Genomic DNA, 20204 nt, shown 5'->3' on the forward strand with positions numbered 1-20204 from the left:
ATCCGCTTCCGTCGCCGATCCGTTGACTACCACGCGCCACTGCTGATATCACTGACCATGTCAATGCCAGGGGCCTTTTTGCTAACCGGTGTCGATGATGAGAACTGTTGTTAGAAAACCACACACAAAAACAAACTAATACACAATCCTCCCAGATTCCACGGAACTTGTTTATGGGCTTTGCCTCCTAGAACAGTGGGTGCTCTGGTTGTTCGTGGGGTGGTATGTATGATAATCCTTCAAAGTAAAACCCAGAGATGTATGAGTGTGGGTTTTGAGGAGGAGGGATAGTTGAATTTATAGAAGATAGGGGCTTTGTGGCGAGTATAGATGAGCACTACCTTGCTAATCGTAGCACAAGGTAGGTTTGAGAACAACGAGGATGACGAGGTGACAAGGTTCCCAGTGATAGCAGGCTCTTGACGCACAAACTATAGTGCTCAGAAGGACTCTAATCGAAGGGGATGACAATCACTTTCAAAAAGTGACGAGTGACAATGACAGCAGTTAACAGTGGTAGAAGTGGGAAGTGTTGTGACCACACTGGATCACAAGTAGCAGAGTAGTGAACTTGAGAGTAGAGAAGAAGTCTGGATTGGAGTACTTGTTCTTTTACAAGGTAAAATACAGGGGTTTATATAGTAAAAGAAAAGTAGGCTATGCACAGTATAGCTGTGCAAAAAAAATGAGAAAGAATATGAAGGAAGGAATGTAGGCTGACGAATCCTGCGTAGGTAGTACAGGATAAGATTGTCAAAAAAGGAAAAGAAAGGGATAGAACAATGAATGCTGTGAGTAATGTCACAGGTTTGTACAGCCATAAAGTAAAGTCCAATAGCAATTAGAGAGCAGGAAAAATTCATGATGTCATGGAAGATGCAGTAAAAAAGGGCAAGGCAAAACACTATCAGTATCAACACAGTTCCTTTATTGTCAGTCAGGCATTCTAAAATAATATGTGTCCATAAAAATGATTCAAAAATCAAAAATAATCGCACTGTAAAATGAAATGTTCTGCTGAAGAAAAAAGAAACTGGAGCCACCGGTCCACCACCTAGTCCAAATCCGACAGTTCCATGGCCTTACCAATGGACTGGTTGTGTTGGACCACCTGATCAAACGAGGGAGGGAGAGGAGTAGTTCCAATTTGGAACAAGTGAGTCCCAGGCAGCGTGTGATAGGTGTAGCTGTAGCGAAGACGATGGACAAAAGATAAGTGTACCCAAGTGAATGGGACAGCGATAAACATGGGCGACGCAAGGGGATGAACCTTCTCCAGCTCAAAAACTACCCACCCACGCTCCAACCAGGCAAGACGAGCGACCGATGTTTTGATAGTATATGATGGCAGATCGATGTCATGAAGATGGACCTGTTGCCCTATTTGGACCGGCCGCCGGGGCTTTGCTGATATCAGCAGTGGCGCATGGTAGTCAACGGATCGGCGACGGAAGCGGATAGGAAGTGGTGACATCAGAAATGGTGGGGGTGCAAATAAGATGAGGAGGAGGAGGGTGGAGGTGACGAAAAAGTGGATTAGAATGGGGATCCAGAAACGACCGTCAGGTGAGAATAAAAAGGAGAGGAAGGGGCCCATGGTGGGGCTAGGCAAAGGAAGGGGAGTAAGGGAAACAACAAAAGCGAGGGCACAATGCAATGTGTAGCCAGTGGCGACGCGAAAATTTGCCAAAATGCCGAAACGCGGAAAGTACCGGATGGAAAAGCAAAGGTGAGCGTGACTGGATTGCCTAATAGAGGTGATGCTGATCAGCCACAAGTTTGAAAAAGGCAATATTAATTACTATTCCACGTGGCACTGTGCCTGTGTGGCGCAAAGGCGAGTCTTTTGAATATTCGCTTCATTATTGACACCTGTCCATGCTACCAATCAACTTTGGTGCATGACACCGGGAGATTAAACACATGTTGTTATTTGACAGGGGGGTATGGTGATGGGATCAGATTGATACCAATCATGTTAATCATAAGCTAGGCTGTGTATGTTGGTTTTGATATCATGATGACATTTTGGCATCTCAATATGGGCATTCCTTCCCCTAAGTCTCTTTCTCTTCCCATGGTTTCCACTTCCAACATGCACACATCCAGTGATACCTCGGGCTCAAACCTGTTTAATATTGTTTCTCAATGCTCTTTTAATCTCCTACAGAACAGGCACATGGGCAGTGCACTCAGTTTGGGCTTATCTCCACTGTCATCTGGATCTGGATCACTCTCAGAGATAGACCCTTTTACTTACATGGCTCCACCAGCCTCACAATATCCACAACAACATGGATACAACATGTTCTCTCAAGTAAGTTTAAATTTTTAATAGGTTTTCTCACCATGAGCCATTTTTAGGGCACATATATGCAGGACTCACAGTAGATAGTAGCCCTGCGTGAACATTGCAGTCATCATGAGGCCCAATTAACTAAGATAATTACAGAAAGAGACATTATGAAGTAAGTGCACTGAGTATTTTCCTGTTCTCTGACCACTTACTTGTATCAGAAACATGTTTGAAGTTCTTGCAAAGGCTGTTTGCCTTCCTTCTACAGACCCCTCTGCTTTTGACCTCACCTGGCTCTCACCATCTGAATCAAATCATCTGACAGCTGATACACATCCCCAGGTCAAATTTTGGGACCAAATTGACTTTGCTGAATAGCAAGAGTCTCTGGCTGCGCAAGTTTGCATATGAAGGAAGGTGTTACAATCTGCTTTGCTATTAGATTGCATTCAACTCTAAAGTTATGCTACCATCCATCTTCATGGCCTTCTAAATGTTAGTCTCCTCAGATAATACGACTAAGATCTTCTTGAATGATGATAGCAGGGAATTGTAGAGTAGATTCAACTTGTCCTATCCTACTGTTATACAGGGGTTTAAATACTGAATAGGTAGTTCAGCTCCAAGCTGGGTTTTGTAAGTAAGAGCCAATAGTGTAAAGACCTCCGTGGTCAAGGGCAAGAGGTTTGTAGTTCAAAAGGAGTATCCTAGGGGAAATAGCAAGAATAGATTAAGGATGTGTGACCATAATGTAGCTATAAGGAATATCCTTGGAAGAACCGCAGATCACAAGGTATGGGCTAAGACTGTGTGTCCAAGAAGGGAAGAGGAAGGATAAGATAAGATAAGCAGAAATGTGTATAAAAAAATAGAGAGATAAGATGTGAAAGCATATGTGTGGGTATATAGAGATAGTGGTGAATGATAACCACTAGATAAAGGAATATAGTCTGATAAGTAAAGAAAAAGGTGAAGGATAAATTGAGAGTAAATTTGAGTTGTAACAGAAGGTTGCTTATCTGGAGGATGAGAATAGCAAACAGGTGAATGCTACAACAGTAAAAGCGATCCACAAGGTGGTAAGGTCTGCGTGGTCAGAACTGGTACACAAGAAGCTCGCCCCTAGGACATGGGGAAAAGTCCCTCTACCCAGGCAACAGCTTTGTCACAGCATGGTAGAACACAAGTTCCCTATCTTCAAGCTGGCTAACAATGGATGGAAGCTTGAATACTTGGGTAAAGAAGAAACCATATTGACAGTGAAGGCCACTGAAAGACGACTGTAACAACCAAGATTTATTTACTCTGGCGCACACAGGAACACACTATAAAGAAGATGATGGGGAGTGGTTACCCCTTAGGCTGCAGTGAGTTAGTTGTGCTAGACAACAGGAGGACTCGCTGAGTCCTTCCCCATGTATTGCTCTTGTATATATACTAAAATACATGAGGTACTGTACAGTTATAAATAAAGTTCAAAGTCCGATGTCTAGCATGTGACCGGTCACATGATGAGTCTAGACACTGGTCAGGTGATGTGTCACATGACTTAGTCATGTGACTATGAAAAGTCCGAAAATGTAAAGTAAAGTAAATAGTCACATGACTGGTCATGTGACTTGGAAAAATGAAAAGTAAAGTACAAAAGTGAAGCGTAAGTAGGTGCTGGTATGTTAATTGTAACAACAACCAACAAACACAACAATGATGATGAGGACAACAAAAATGAGGACAACATTGTCATTGCAGAGGTCCTGCCCACCAGCAAGAAGTACAAGGCAATGAATGACAAGTCAGACACCATCAAAGTCAAGAAAGCAAAAGGTAAGTAAAAACATATTTATTCAATGATCTTTTTCATCTTACACACACATACAGTCAGCAAGAAAAAAGCTTATTCAACATCTTCACTGAGCCCATTTCCTTCACCCTCTCCTCCTTGTTCACCAACCCCACTGCCTCTGCCTCTCCACAAGCCAACTCCACTGTCCCCTGCTTGTGTGCAGACTCCAGCACCCCTCCTTTTATGCAAACCAGCTCCAGCTCCTCCACCACCCCCTGCTCACACACCCACACCCACTCCACCAGCCTCTCCTCATTCTTGCAACACAGCTGACAAGGACAATTATGCTCTTTTGGTTGCCACACCAAAATGGCCAATGCCAAACCCTCTGCAGGTCTCTAAAAATTATATGTGTATTATTGATGCGCTCTACTAGGTCATTATTGTCAGCAAATATCAAGATCATACCACTACCTCTAGTGCCCATTCCACCTCCCAAAGAAAAGACCAATGATGCAGACAAGGAGAATACTGCCAGTGGCACAAAAGGCAAGGCTGCCACCCTGAATGTATCAGCCAACAAAACTGGCAGCAACAAGAAGGTCAAATCCAAGATGCGCCTGAAGGGCACAACCAGATAGTAAGCACTGTTGCTTGTATGTATCTTGTGCCTCTTGCATTCTCCTTCCCAGTACCTTATGTTCTCAGCATCGGTTAGTACATGTTAACACAAATGGGAGCAGCGGGGACTTCTGAAGATATTTCTACACACAACTCACTCTCATACAGTGCAAGGCCTATGACAAAGAGGCCATAGATCTGGCAAGTATTTTATTGTTATTTATTATCTACAGGGCACTGCTAACTAGTATCAGGTTGCCAAAAATGTGTGGAACAAGGAGGCTTTCAGTGCACCTCTCCACTAATTGCCTACTTTCACCCCTCCTGTAAGGACCATTTATATTTCCTTATTTTCTTATTTTTTTGTTCCATGTCTTGGCTCTCAGACACTTTTCCCATCACACCTCTGGCTCTAGGGCTAGAGGTATTTTTTTCTATCTTACTCCTCATAGCCCTCACAGGCTTCCTTAACCATTGTTACCACTGCATTGTAACAACCAAGAGTTAGTTACTCTGGTGCACTAATAAAAATATGTGAAACTCAGCCGCTGCCCAAGAGGCTATAGAAATGACTATATTATTTACCTATGTGAAACTACAATGGATGTTAGTTTAAGGTGATCTCTAATAAATATAATGTAACATACCTCAGCCGCTGCCCAAGAGGCTATAGAAACGACTGAGGTATTTCTATACTAAACCCCCTACTACTTATAGTCGGAGGTGCTACTCGCTACAGTATAATGACTCTTAGGAGAACAATGGTTACTCCATGGAGTGGTGGCTATGCTCCATGGAGAACAATGGCTGCTTCGGCAGAGACCGGGTTTATCCGGTTTTGTCACTTCATGCATGACACCCAGAGTCAACATGGAAAGGGTTTTTGGAGTCATTGTACTACCTGACCAAGTTTTTGATCACCCAGTTATGCTTGAACTCGAGGTTTGCGCAATTGATTCTATCATAACTTGCAATGTCAGTCATCATTGGAGTATAATCAGAAATTTTAATCTGATGCTTATTACAAGATATTGCTTCTTATAATTGGGAAAAACCTCATGGAGATGATAATCATAATCTTGCCACCATCATCATGCACCAGTATTGATTAGGGCTTCAGGATGCCTTATAATGGATAGCTCTGTATCAGGAAGGTGTAAACCGGAAGTTCATTGAACTACGTGAGAGGCTACCATCATGGGGCGAAGCTGTTGATAGCCAGGTGCAACAATATCTCGAGTCTATTGGCATGCTGGGTGAGAGGGTGTTGGCATATCCTGTTTATGATACACTCACATGTTAGAAAACGCGAGTTGACGAAGACAAGCGTCGTATGAAGGGAAAGTATGGTGTGGGACACCATACTAGGAAAGTGTAGTAGTAGTATGGCCTGTGCATTTTGATGGGGCAATTTACCCCCTTAGTTATACTTCCGTTCGAGTTTAAAAACCTTCGTAGCAACGATTGCCCACCTCAGAGCTTTGCCCACGAAGTCTGAGATAAGGATCTTATACCTTCCTTGTTTTTGTGATATACTTACTCTGTACCTAGCATTTGGTTTATAGTAGATATCTTTGATCACATCCTATACTTTTATTTCTTCATTTCCATACACCATTCTTTCATCTCTACTTGACCGCTTTTTCCACTATATTACATAAGCTCAGAACTTTCCCACACTTATTCCAAAAACTCGTAGCACTCTGTCTTACACAAACCTCAGTCTCTTGATTATAAGACTGAGGTATGTCTGGTTATTTTACAGTTTACTTTATATCATCATACTCACTTTACACTGTTAGAAATACTGTCTTTTAGGTAGATTATCCTTCAATATTAGTCTCTTGATTATAAGACTAAGAAATACTCTCTTTTAGTCTTCTCATAGCCTCACAGAGGGCATGATAGTTGGGATTGGGAATGTGAGCACTACTTTGGCAAAGATGGTTTGAAGGTGAAAGACGGCGCGCCAGTTATTCTGTTATCTAAGAAAAATGAGTGAAGACAGATACACACTTACTATCACTATATAAAGTATCTCAAAATTACTAGCTGACCCAGGCTATGGGCCATTTGCTCAGAAGCGTAAAGCTGCCCTATCAGTCTCGGACGAGGCTTTCACTTCAAGTGGATTGTGTGATGAAATTCAGAACAGGATTATCATTTGTCGTGCAAATTTAAGTTTGCTTGATGCGAGTACTTCGTTAGTCTCCCTTGCTGAACTAATTCAATATCGATGATAGTCGGTCGATATATTGATAGTACGTCGTGTGCGATATTCCAAGGGATATTATGAGTAGCCCTAGCGTGACATAATATTTGATGCAAGGTGCAACAACCGCTAGAATAAAAAACACTAATCTCGATTTCCATACACTGTCCTGGGTTATGTTGCCAACATGGAAAGGAGTATCGTTTATAATATAGGAACCGACATCTACGTGTTGTGCCAGAATAAGGTTCGCAAGTCCTTCCATACTTCCGAGTCGCGATAAAGATATGTCATCGAGTTAAACATGCCCGGTTGTATCGTTTCTCCCCGATGTTTGAATAACCACATGACGGCCCCCCAAGATAGAGCGGCGAATACCGTGAAATAGCGGGAGTCCGGTGGAACGGGTCTAGTGACACCGCCAGATGATGGTGATTTTGAGTACGGAGCATCCGCTCGAGGTATGAATGATGCAACAACTCTTGATACAACATAAAGGACGATCTAGACAGTTTTCGACAGCCTTAGGTGTAGAAAAGACGGGGGAAGAACGGAGTTATCTACGCACCTGTTCGTTTACAGCTGTTCTATCCCCAAACACGAAATATCCGCCCAATAAGCCAGCGATAAATGTGTCTGCACTACGCTCTTTCCCGCCGTTGATCCTCTTCTGGATCAAAAGAAAGATCTTGTATAATGATACGAACTTGGCTAAGTTCACTGCATGTTGTTTGGTTGCTTTGTAGATGACGTGTAGACGAGATCTCCAGCTAGTAAGTCGGACGTTATCAGTTGATCATATTCCATAGATTTATAATGAGCCAAACGTACTCGCCGCGTCCAAAGAGTATAGCCATGATCAATGCATGAGGAAATCTGACTTTAACTCCGTATACGAAACCATTCCTAGCACCCTTTAGTACGGCAAGGAAATCGTGAAAAGTCGGGTCCAAGATGATAGACTCTATGGAAGACATGTTACGGTGTCCTTGCAAAACTACCCTTGATTTTTGGACCTAGGAATAGGAAACCGAGAGATATATACAGCTGGCAGTGACGGCTGCAGAGCGAATGAGCCGGTAGCAGGTGATTTCCCCTGCCGAAGCTTACGTAATTTCAGCGAACTGGTTAGCCCAGGACCCCGGATAGTCCCTAGGGAACCCAGATGCACATCCGGACACTAAACAATTCTGAAGGCCAATTCACCCAGATTTCAGTCCAGACATGGGCTGAGACTTGGCCATTTCGAGGCAAGGGACAAGTATCGTATCAACGGTGTAATGGTTATAGTCTATTTACAATGTATGTTTTCATCCCAATAACATGGGTTCAATTCGGTGGAATGTAATTTTTTTACATTGAACCAGAATCAAATCAGCCTCATCTAATCAATATATGAGTGATGGAGGTTATATGATTCGGAAGTGAGCTGTTAAATCACGTCCTACAGATCTAGCTGATGTTTTTTTTTGAAAAGTGATTACTATATATACAAAGGGAAAGGGCGGCAGGAAAAATGGAAAGCACAGTGCAGTCACCAGTGTTGAATCTGTTGATGCCATCTCTGCCATTTTTTATGTGGCTGCTCAGATTTTCCAACGGCATTTTTGCGAGCAATTCTACTCTATCCCTGATGCCACTGCCGCTTTTCAATGCCACCAATTCTTACTCCTTCCATCAACAGCTTTCCTGACTGTTCTTTCTGCTCCACCACGAAAGATTCCAACTGGAATTGAACTACACCAGTGCAATTTGGCCTCATATCAAACTCTTAGGATGGCTGGGGCACAGATCACAGAAGCAAACAAGGGCTTTTGAGATGCTAGTCAGCCAGAAGTGGTCGACAATGATAATTAGGGTTTTACTATACAAATAAATGCCCGCAACAGCTTTTTTTACATGTTCGAAAGCAATTTTTATGAACCCAGATCATGCATCCGAACAAATTTCTGGACTTCAAGCAAACCTGCTGAACCCAGAGTCTGGTCCAGACAGATTTACACTTGCAAGGTTTGAAAATTGTTCGGACACCACCAACATTCTGGCAATCTGGGTTCCCTAGGGACTATCCGGGGTCCTGTTAGCCCATAGTAGGAATCCACCGCAGACCCAGGCTCCTCCCCATCCACTGTTTTGAGGTTCAGAATGTATCCTAGAGAATAGAGACAATTGATCATCCCGACATCGCAAGAAAGCACATGATGAGAAAATGTTGAAAGTCAGCTGAACTTTGATTCTGAACCTCTCCACAGCGGCTGGACTTTAGCATTTGTAAAGCAAGTCAGCCACAGTGACTAGTGACCGTCAAGTGACAGCTGACTTCGAAAAAGTAATAAAAATAAAAATGATCCAAATTGGAAATTTGATCAAAGTTGCCCAATCCAGCAGTATCTGCCCACATGTCATCCATTGGGGCTTCTCCATCAAGACATTGCATTATTCACATGCTGCCAGAAATTTGTGATCTAACAAAGGAGTGTATAGGCCTTTATCCATGTCTATTTCAAGCCAAAGTTGGGCAGGCAATGTAAGAACCATTTTATCATTTTCTTATCTTCTCTATGTCTTGGTTCTCGAACACTTTTCCCATTACACCTCTGGTTCTAGGGCTAGAGGTATCATTTGCCATTTTACTTCTAATAGCCCTCACAGGCTTTTTTAACCATCACTACCACTTTATATCACAAATCAGAGACTGGGTATCACTCCCAGCCAGCCAGCATACTGAGTAGGGACTGGTAGTAGGCATCTCGCCAACCAGCTCCAAGCCCCAGTAAAGCCTGGATATACTAATAAACACCTTGTTCAGGATTGTACCTCATCATGAGGATACGGTTCCTGAACACGCGTAACAAACCTCTATTATTGGTATAAACCTCTCACCCGCTGATTAATCAAGTTAAAAGTCGTACGATAGTTGTTCTCTCTTTTTCTTATTGGCCGATTGGTTCCTCAGACCACTTTTTGTTTATTCCCCTTTCGGTCTGAGGAATGAACAGTTCACTATATAAAGTCTTACCTATTCATGTATAGCTCTTTAGTTTTCTATTACTGAATTTACCCGCTTTACTCCTCAACAAAAACCTTTGAAGCTTACCTCTCAAAGTCCTCTACTCGCTATATTTACTAGCGTCTGTCGACCTCAAGCTCATTGAACCCCTTACTCCCTGCAAGTGCAGAAGGAGACAGGTTTTGTTTTTGTTATAGTTTATCATTGCCTCACAGGCAATAGCAAAAGGAGACTGGGATATTGTTTGTATAGCAGGTCAAGGTAAAATATTGGGTTTTCTGATACCCCTACTGCTTCAGCCGAGAGATATATAATTTACTACAACACTGGCTAAAGCAGGCATCTGAGCCATTGCTATTAATAGCAGTGTTTGAAGTAAGCGCTGAAAATATTTCAGGCGCCTGAAAAAAATAAAAGTCAAGATTTGTAAGCGTCCTGAAGCTGGAAAGAAACACCGCGCTTACGACAAAAACTCGAAAAATTTAATTTTTGAAATCTCACGTTAGTAACTCTGCCTGAACCCACATCATATTACCAATGGCAAACACACTTGTAAATCGTCCTTTGAACCCACGCCATGTCCCGCCACACTGCTTTCATGCCATCTCCTGTCGACAATGACAATAACGATGACAGATTCAATTTGGGAGATGATGAGACCCCCCAAGGCCGTTTCAAGGTCAAGTGGACGCCAGAGCGAACTGATTGCCTCGTAGATTGGTTAGAGCAGAACATTGAGCAGAGGTGTCTTCTGTTCTTGGATTCCCAACAAGATGCTAGCAAGGAGGGTAGGAAGAAGGGTCAGGCAAAGTTCAGCAAGGTTGTCATTCATGGTGAGTTTGCCAGGTATATATTTGCTGTAGACAGAGATACCTCTATTTGTGCTGCCTTCAAATCCAATCCTGCCAAATTTTCAAAGGCAGTCGATAACCATCTTGTCTTGTAAGTTTTCACTTACATGATTGATCAAATATACTGATAGTTCTTGTAATACAGGTTGGAAAAAAAATACCAAAAGTCCTGTGAGACACTGGGACACACTGGGGCTGGTTTAACTTATGAGCAACTGGAGAGGAACCCCAATTATAGGGGGCCAATTGGTGTGTTTATACATCAGTTCCTTCATATTTTTTTAGTGATTCTCTACAATCCGTTAACATTGATGTCAGGTGCAATAACCGACAAGTTCAAGATATTTCATCGCCTTCATGGCTTCTGGAGGAAAATTCCTAACTACAACCCCTTTACAATGTCTTCAGATCTAGGCCAGGATCATGAAGCACAAGCATACAATCTTCTCTTTCCAAAAAAGCATTGGCATACTAACCAAGGTGCTTTGCTTGGGACCGCAACAAGCTCTCAGTTTGGCAATGCTGTACCACAATAGCCTCACCGAGGTGACATGCAAACTCATGGTGATAGTCAAGCTTATCAGCCGGCACACCAGGAGGGCGTGCAGGTCTACAGTGGTGGCCAGGCTTATCAGCATAACAATCAATCACAGCAAGTCTCTCAGCTCCATCAGTTATCCGATGTTCAAAATCCTCCATTCACCGACTCTGGGGCATTGTCTTCTGCAATGTCATCGATCTTTGGAACTTCACTCCCTTCACTGTCATCCATGGACCCAAATTTCTTTCACACAAACGCTTCAGGGCTTTTCCCTGGTGCCTACCACCAATCATTGTCTTCTTTGTTTCAAGCTAATCATTTCTTCTCGTCGTTTGATTCTATGTTCCCACCTGACACGCATGATCAACTCCAGCCCCAACCTCCAATGTCTCCTTCATCAGGCCCTCCCATGTCTTCTTCGTCAGGTCTGCTTAGCAACCAATCCCCAACTGCGTCAGTTTGCGTTTCCCAGGTTGCTTCCGGTTCTTCCGGTTCACTTGTTACCGGCTCTCCTTCATCTCATCCACTTCCCGCCTCACCTGGCAATCCCACGGTTTCGCCTCCATCTTCCCCTCTGCCCAAGAAAACTCAGAAATCTGTAAAGTGTACATCTGCACCACTAACGGTCAGAGACGCTCTCCGAGCTCAGTTGGCTGCCTTGGGCAAGGATACTATCACGGAGTGTCGTGTCACTACAGATAGGAGAGCCAGCGCAACCAGCTCAACTGGTCCAGCAGAAATCACTCAGGCAGAGAAAACGGACAATAAGTCTCGCAAGCGTCAACAATCCCAACTGGAGGACAGTATGTCCATGATGCAGAAGGTCATAGAACCTATTACGCAGTCCATGCAAGGGAGGAACGAACTTGCGCAGGAGAGACTTGTTGTAAAGGAAGACAAGGTAGCTGCTAAGAATGCAAAGTACACAGCTATAGCAGAGCGTGCACGGAGTGACAGGCGGGTAAAGGATACAGAGTTCCTAGCCTTGGAACACAAGCAATTCAAGGAGAAGTTTATGATGATCAACGACGGTCAGATGCAATGTGATCGCAAACAGCAACAGCATGAGAAGGACATGCTTGAGATGAAGCTCAAGATGCTCCAAACGGTGAAGGATATCCCTGGTGTCAATAACCGCCTCATCTCATCCCTTCTTGTCGACAATTCGGCCTCATCTGCACCGTCATCCTCGTTGCTTTCTTCCAGCTGTTACGATCTCTATTGGACATTTAAGGACTACTCATTTCTTTTTACTCATTGGTTATACCATCGGACCAATGACTCATTTCCTTCACGTATACTTCCGTTCCTCTCGCATTCGCAGTACCTATTATAGTACTTAGTCCTCAACGGACAGACCTGCCCTAGATAGGACCTAACTCCTATCACTGATTCCTTTCCATTATAAATACCATGTAACAGCAGTAGTATACTCCAATACGATTCTACGCAGTTTACGCTTACAAAGCTAGACTCCTAAGATCAGACTTCTACTCAGAAGAAGACCAACTCTTGTTGGAAGACCTCTACTCAGAACTACGTTCTCGAACTTGTCTTCGGATAAGTCTCTTTATAAACCTCGACGAACCCTCAGACTTTGTTAAGCACTTTGTGCGTAACAAAAGAATCGTATTCTAAACAGAAGTCCCACCTATTTAGGTTTGGGAAGAAAAAGTCGACAAGACGTCGCAACAACCAACAACCAGATCCCAGAGAGCAAGAGGAAGCTCAGACAACCCACAAACAGCAACCCCACCAACATCATCCTGACAAAAAAGAATAGCAGCACCACCTCCCTTTCCCCAACCAGACGTAACCCGACTCCACACCAGAGAACAAGCAGATGCTTTCTACGAAGCCAGAACACGTTGGCTACAGTACTACGCAGGAAGCCACCCACAGCTACTGTCCACAACACAACGCAATCCCCCAGTAACCATAGAAAACCTCTACAACAAGAACAACTTTGAAGAGTTTGCAGCAAGCGGCAACCCGATACCACCTCCCACTCCACAGATACTCCCCGCCGCACCTGCTCCATCCCACATCCCACCACCACACACCATGTCTAACGCTGCAGCCCCCAAACCCACGATGATCGGGAAAATTGATGACTTTGATGGAACTCCAGATAAAGCCCAAAGGTGGATATTGTCCACCGATCTACTCTTTGATATCAACGACACCATCTACAACTCCGACAAGAAAAAGGTATATGTGGCCCTCAGCTACATGAAGGACGGCAACACCGCCTCATGGAGCGAAGCCAAGATGACCAAATACAAAGAGAAGAATGCCTACCCCGCATGGGCAGACTTCATGAAAACCTTCACAGCCAGTTTCAGAATGGCAAACGTCAAAGGAACGGCCTCGGCCGCCTTGATGAAAATGAAGATGGAACAAGGAGAAAATGCAGTAGCGTTTAACTCAAGGTTCATGCTAGATGCTGGGAAAAGCGGCATCAACAACGAAGCCATGATCATGGTTTATTCAAAGGCTATCTGGCCACCCCTCCTTCGCAGGGCACTCACCGGAAAGGAACTACTCACCATCGAAGACTGGATGAGCACAGTAGCAAACCTAGACACCAACTGGATCAGTGCCAACACTATCTCGGAAGGAGCGTGGGGTGCCAGAAACAAAGAAAGACAGAACGACATAAACCGCAAAAGTGGACCATCCACCAGCACCAGAAGATTAACCAAAGATGAAAAAGAATCAAGGAGGAAAGAGGGAAGATGCTTCATATGTAACGAGAAAGGACACATAGGAAGGAATTGTAGGAACAAAGGAAAAACTCCCAAAAGAAAGGTACGTCAAACCGAAACGGAAGATGACACCAAAACAGTGGTGGAAGAAGACAGGGTCCAAAACATCATGAGGATGTGGAGGGAGTTAGGAGAAGATCGAAGAACAGAGGCGATGAAAGAATTAGAAGATGAGGGTTTTTGAAACGACGGACTACCCCGATGTTAGTACCGTTGAAAATGGCAACTGTAACAATAGCGACAATCAATGCCAACTCTTTACGAATCAATTGCTCGTTGAAACAGAAAACCATCGGAACCAAAGCCCTGATAGATTCAGGAGCTACAGACGACTTCATGGACACAAAATTTGCCATCAGACACCGAATCCCCCTCCAAAAACTCCCAACTCCTATAACATGTAAAAATGTTGACAGAACCACGAACAAAAACGGAAAAATTACGCATTGCACCTATCAGAGGATAGATGCAGGAGGACAAAACAGGTTCACAAAGTTCCTATTGACCGGACTAGACGGAGAAGACGTATTACTGGGATTTCCCTGGTTACAAAAAGTCAATCCTGTCATTAACTGGAAAGACAAGGAATTACCAAACTCGGACAAACACTCTATCAGGATGAACCAAACAACCACGGAAACAAATATCAGGACAACCGCAGTAAACGAAGATGTGTATGAGACCATTCATAGATATGTATCCGACCAAACACCCTATCCTCGAACCACGATTCGATTAAAAGTCAACTCGGCAATGGAACACGCGCAAATACATGGAGAAAAGAAGGAGCATAACCTCCCGGATGAATATAATGGGTATTTGGACGTCTTTGACAAAAAGAAGTCGGAAAGGCTCCCCAAGCGACGAGAATATGATCATGCAATCAACATGAAACCAGAATTTGTACCAACAGATTGCAAGTTATACCCATTGGCGCCAAAGGAAGACGAAGCATTAACGGAGTTCTTAACGGAAAACTACAGAAAGGGATACATCAGGCTGAGCAAGTCGCCACAGGTGTCCCCTTTTTTCTTCATCAGCAAGAAGGACAGATCACTCCAACCGTGCCAAGATTACAGAAAACTGAACATATATACCGTGAAAGACCCCTATCCACTACCCCTGATACCCGACCTCATCAAAAAATTGAAAGGAGCCACCATCTTTATGAAACTAGATCTACGTTGGGGATACAACAATGTAAGGATAAAAGAAGGAGACAAATGGAAAGCTGTGTTTAAAACCAGCAAGGGAGTGTTCAAACCAACAGTCATGTTCTTCGGCATGTGCAATTCACCGGCAACATTCCAAAGGCTGATGAACGACACAAAGACTACATTGATGAAGGTTGGATGATCATATACATGGATGACATCCTCATCTTTGACACCAACATCAAAAGACTCCAAATCCAAACAAAACAGGTTCTACAAAGACTACGCGATAACGACCTATTCCTAAAACTAGAAAAATGCACCTTCGAAGCAGAAACCATTGAATACTTAGGAATGATTGTTTCCCACAATCAGGTATCAATGGATCCAGCCAAACTCGCTGGGATCCGCAATTGGCCAATCCCGAAAGACACCAAAGGCGTAAGGAAGTTCTTAGGTTATGGAAACTTCTACAGGAAGTTTATCGGTCATTACTCTGACTTTGCCAGACCCTTGAATGCCTTACTAGAAAAGGATAGGAAGTGGAACTGGACACAAACTGAAGATGACACTTTCAAATTGATGAAACAAAAATTCCTCAAATCCCCCGTAACACAAATTCCCGACTCCTCGAAACCGTCAAAAATTGCTGCAGACGCCAGCAAACACGCCACAGGAGCTGTATTAATGCAACCCAATGACCAAGGACAATGGCACCCATGTGCATTTTTCTCCAAAACTCTATCCCCCGCTGAAAAGAACTACCAGATCTACGACAAAGAGTTATTAGCGGTAATGAGAGCTTTAAAAGAGTGGAAACACTTACTTTTGGGAAGCCCCCACACGATCCAAATCCTGACAGATCACAAGAACCTGACGTACTGGCAAAAAGCCAGGAAACTCACACCACGACAAAGAAGATGGCAGCTGGAACTGTCGCAATACAATTACACCTTGGAGCACGTACCAGGAACCCACATGGTGGTACCCGACGCACTCTCAAGAAGACCTGATTTATACGTCAAAACAGAAGGAGACGACAATGACACACCAATGATACCCGCCTCAGCGTTCCTGTATCACACACGAACAATTAAAAACACAATTGAGCAAGCCATGCTCACAAACGATAATTATCCAAGAATAACGAAGAAAGAGGATTGGAGAAAAGAAGAAGGACAGTTCTTTTATCAAAATAAATTACTGATTGACGAAGTAGAAGAACAAAAGACGATCATCAAAGATCACCACGATGATCAAAAAGGCCTATTGGTGGCCAGGAATGATGAAACAAGTGGAAGAATACGTGAAAGGATGCGCAACTTGTCAACAAGCAAAAGTAAACACGCATCCCACCACCGTACCATTAATCCCAAACCAGACCCCAAAAACCGCAGAACCAATGAAGTACCTATCTGTAGACTTCATAACTGATTTACCAGAATCTTCAGGATACGACAGTATAATGGTCGTGGTAGACCAAGGACTTAGTAAGGGGGTAATCCTCTCACCTTGTCATAAAACCATCAACGCACTCGAAACCGCATGAATCTTTCACGATTCCATCTTCAAACAATTCGGATTGCACGATAAACTCATATCTGACAGGGGACCACAGTTCGCCTCTGAAGTATCCAAAGAACTCCACAAACTCCTGAACATTGAAACCGCACTCTCCTCTGCGTATCATCCCCAGACGGATGGACAAACAGAACGATCCAATCAAGAACTGGAGATCTACCTCCGCATATTTTGCCAGAACCAACCACACAGCTGGGCAAAATACCTTACAACCGCCGAATTCTGTCACAACCAAAGACCACACTCCACAAACAACCAATCACCATTCTACCTCCTCATGGGATATGAACCCCGAGGAATCCCGACTAAACACAGATCCACAAATATCCCATCAGTGGAAAAACGATTACCCGAACTGCTTAGGGCAAGGGAAAACGCCCTAAAAGCACACGAACTCGCGAGAAGCAAGATGATGAAATGAAACAACGGAAAGTTCATGCGATTCTCCAAAGGACAAAAGGTGTGGTTAGAGAACACCAACCTGTGAGAAAAAGCTACCTAATACAAGAAGTTCAACATGAAATGCATCGGACCTTTCCGCATCCAAGAAAAGATTTCCCCGGTGAACTACTGACTATCCCTGCCTCCCCATTGGAGGATACACAATGTTTTCCACGCATCCCTTCTCACGCCGTATACGGAAACCAACACTCACGGCCCAAACTTTATCCGACCACCACCTGACCTGGTCAACGAAGAAGAGGAATACAAAGTAGAAAGTATTCTTAGATACAAACCCTGGAAACGCGGGCGCCACTACCTGATTAAATGGCGCCATTACCCTCATCCCGAAAACTCATGGGAACCGGAAGAACATTTAACCAATGCTGCGGAGATACTGGAAGCCTATAAGAAGGACCACAAGCTGCGTTGAAGAGACAATCACCCCACTACCAACAATCCTCTGTCTCTCAACACAAAACATGTCTACTTCTAACTCCACCAGCTTCCCTATCACCACCTACTCGATACCCGGCGACGCCAACTGGCTAGCCGACGAACGAGTGTCTTTCGCCTGTGGGCAACGACACAACCAAGCCGACATCACTGATGCCATAGAATTAATGTCAGCAAAAGACGCCTATACCTATCTCTTTTACGAGACCGAAAAATGCTGCCCCTATGCGTATCACGCTCTTTCTTCCATGCATACCTTCCTTGCCATAGACCTCATAGCTGACGAACTCCTAAAAGCCATAGACTCAATACATTCATTGGAAAGCGAGCATTCGCGGCTCAACAGTCAGGACTTGAGTATCTGTCGGTGTCATGCACCAAAGTTGATTGGTAGCATGGACAGGTGTCAATAACGAAGTGAATATTCAAAAAGACTCGCCTTTGCGCCACACAGGCACAGTGCCACGTGGAATAGTAATTAATATTGCCCTTTTTGAACTTGTGGCTGATCAGCATCACCTCTATTAGGCAATCCAGTCACGCTCACCTTTGCTTTTCCATCCGGTACTTTCCGCGTTTCGGCATTTTGGCAAATTTTCGCGTCGCCACTGGCTACACATTGCATTGTGCCCTCGCTTTTGTTGTTTCCCTTACTCCCCTTCCTTTGCCTAGCCCCACCATGGGCCCCTTCCTCTCCTTTTTATTCTCACCTGACGGTCGTTTCTGGATCCCCATTCTAATCCACTTTTTCATCACCTCCACCCTCCTCCTCCTCATCTTATTTGCACCCCCATCATTTCTGATGTCACCACTTCCTATCTGCTTCCATCGCCGATCCGTTGACTACCACGTGCCACTGCTGATATCAGCAAAGCCCCGGCGGCCAGTCCAAATAGGGCAACAGGTCCATCTTCATGACGTCGATCTGCCATCATATACTATCAAAACATTGGTCGCTCGCCTTGCCTGGTTGGAGCGTGGGTGGGTAGTTTTTGAGCTGGAGAAGGTCCATCCCCTTGCGTTGCCCATGTTCATTGCTGTCCCATTCACTTGGGTACACTTATCTTTTGTCCATCGTCTTCGCTACAGCTACACCTACCACACCCTGCCTAGGACTCACTTGTTCCAAATTGGAACTACTCCTCTCCCTCCCTCGTTTGATCAGGTGGTCCAACACAACCAGTCCATTGGTAAGGCCATGGAACTGTCGGATTTGGACTAGGTGGTGGACCGGTGGCTCCAGTTTCTTTTTCTTCAGCAGAACATTCATTTACAGTGCGATTATTTTTGATTTTTGAATCATTTTTATGGACACATATTTTTTTAGAATGCCTGACTGACAATAAAGGAACTGTGTTGATACTGATAGTGTTTTGCCTTGCCCTTTTTTTACTGCATCTTCCCATGACATCAGGATTTTCCTGCTCTCTTTTTGCTATTGGACTTTACTTTATGGCTGTACAAACCTGTAACATTACTCACAGCATTCATTGTTCTATCTCTTTCTTTTCCTTTTTTGACAATCTTATCCTGTACTACCTACGCAGGATTTGTCAGCATATATTCCTTCCTTCATGTTCTTTCTCATTCTTTTTGCACAGCTATACTGTGCATAGCCTACTTTTCTTTCACTATATAAACCCCTGTATTTTTACCTTGTAAAACAACAAGAACTCCAATCCAGACTTCTTCTCTACTCTCAAGTTCACTACTCTGCTACTTGTGATCCAGTGTGGTCACAACACTTCCCACTTCTACCACTGTCAACTGCTGTCATCGTCACTTCCCACTTTTGAAGTCATTGTCATCCCTTTCGATTAGAGTCCTTCTGAGCACTACAGTTTGTGCATCAGGAGCCTGCTATCACTGGGAACTCCGTCATATTGTCATTCTCAAACCTACCTTGTGCTACGATTAGCAAGGTAGTGCTCATCTATACTCGTCACTAAGCACCTATCTTCTATAAATTCAACTATCCCTCCTCCTCAAAACTCACACCCATACATCTCTGGGTTTTACTTTGAAGGATCCTTATACATACCACCCCACGAACAACCAGAGCACCCACTGTTCTAGGAGACAAAGCCCATAAACAAGTTCCGTGGAATCTGGGAGGATTGTGTGTTAGTTTGTTTTTGTGTGTGGTTTTCTAACAACAGTTCTCATCATTGACATCGGGCACTCCGGATGGAAAAGTTAGTTTTGAAATCTTTGGAACAACGCTTGAGGATGAGCTCCTCGAATGGGCAGATAGACTCGGCAAAGGAATATTTGGAATCAGGCGGGAGGACATTGCTAAAAGAAGCTCGCACGCGGATAGAGCGAGACGGTTGTACGAGTACTCCTCCACCCGGTTTGTCCCTCCGGTCCCTGTCGCACCCAGACCAGACCAGTGTTACCCCAGAGCGCACTTACCACATCATCACCCGTCAACCTACGCCCATCCTGTCGGAGGAAAAATCTATTCCCACCGTCCCAACCAGCCCAATC

The 20204-nt window shown here is 44.0% G+C and overlaps 5 protein-coding genes across 5 annotated transcripts; 3 read left to right on the forward strand and 2 right to left on the reverse strand.

Annotated features, from left to right (window-relative positions):
• Window positions 1-6932: 6932 nt before the first annotated feature.
• SERLADRAFT_478643 (uncharacterized protein) lies at window positions 6933-7967 on the reverse strand (the record flags this gene model as incomplete). Its single annotated transcript, XM_007323398.1, has 3 exons — window positions 6933-7416; window positions 7481-7682; window positions 7744-7967. 3 exons carry the CDS (start codon window positions 7887-7889, stop codon window positions 7138-7140), a joined length of 627 nt encoding a protein of 208 aa, XP_007323460.1.
• A 2532-nt stretch (window positions 7968-10499) lies between these two features.
• Window positions 10500-12382, forward strand: SERLADRAFT_411443 (uncharacterized protein; the record flags this gene model as incomplete). The annotated part of the gene is made up of 6 exons (XM_007323399.1): window positions 10500-10755; window positions 10786-10864; window positions 10919-11022; window positions 11092-11253; window positions 11350-12345; window positions 12372-12382. 6 exons carry the CDS (start codon window positions 10500-10502, stop codon window positions 12380-12382), a joined length of 1608 nt encoding a protein of 535 aa, XP_007323461.1.
• A 1985-nt stretch (window positions 12383-14367) lies between these two features.
• Window positions 14368-14634, forward strand: SERLADRAFT_340622 (uncharacterized protein; the record flags this gene model as incomplete). Its single annotated transcript, XM_007323400.1, has 1 exon — window positions 14368-14634. A coding segment is annotated over one exon (267 nt), but the record flags the coding sequence as incomplete, so codon positions are not given.
• A 3106-nt stretch (window positions 14635-17740) lies between these two features.
• SERLADRAFT_442830 (uncharacterized protein) lies at window positions 17741-18127 on the forward strand (the record flags this gene model as incomplete). The annotated part of the gene is made up of 1 exon (XM_007323401.1): window positions 17741-18127. The coding sequence occupies one exon, from the start codon at window positions 17741-17743 to the stop codon at window positions 18125-18127; it is 387 nt and encodes a 128-aa protein (XP_007323463.1).
• Window positions 18128-19879: 1752 nt separating this feature from the next.
• Window positions 19880-20122, reverse strand: SERLADRAFT_401509 (uncharacterized protein; the record flags this gene model as incomplete). Its single annotated transcript, XM_007323402.1, has 1 exon — window positions 19880-20122. A coding segment is annotated over one exon (243 nt), but the record flags the coding sequence as incomplete, so codon positions are not given.
• Between the last annotated feature and the right edge of the window lie 82 nt (window positions 20123-20204).

This window comes from Serpula lacrymans, assembly GCF_000218685.1.
Source record: "Serpula lacrymans var. lacrymans S7.9 unplaced genomic scaffold SERLAscaffold_15, whole genome shotgun sequence".
NCBI lineage: Eukaryota > Fungi > Basidiomycota > Agaricomycetes > Boletales > Serpulaceae > Serpula > Serpula lacrymans.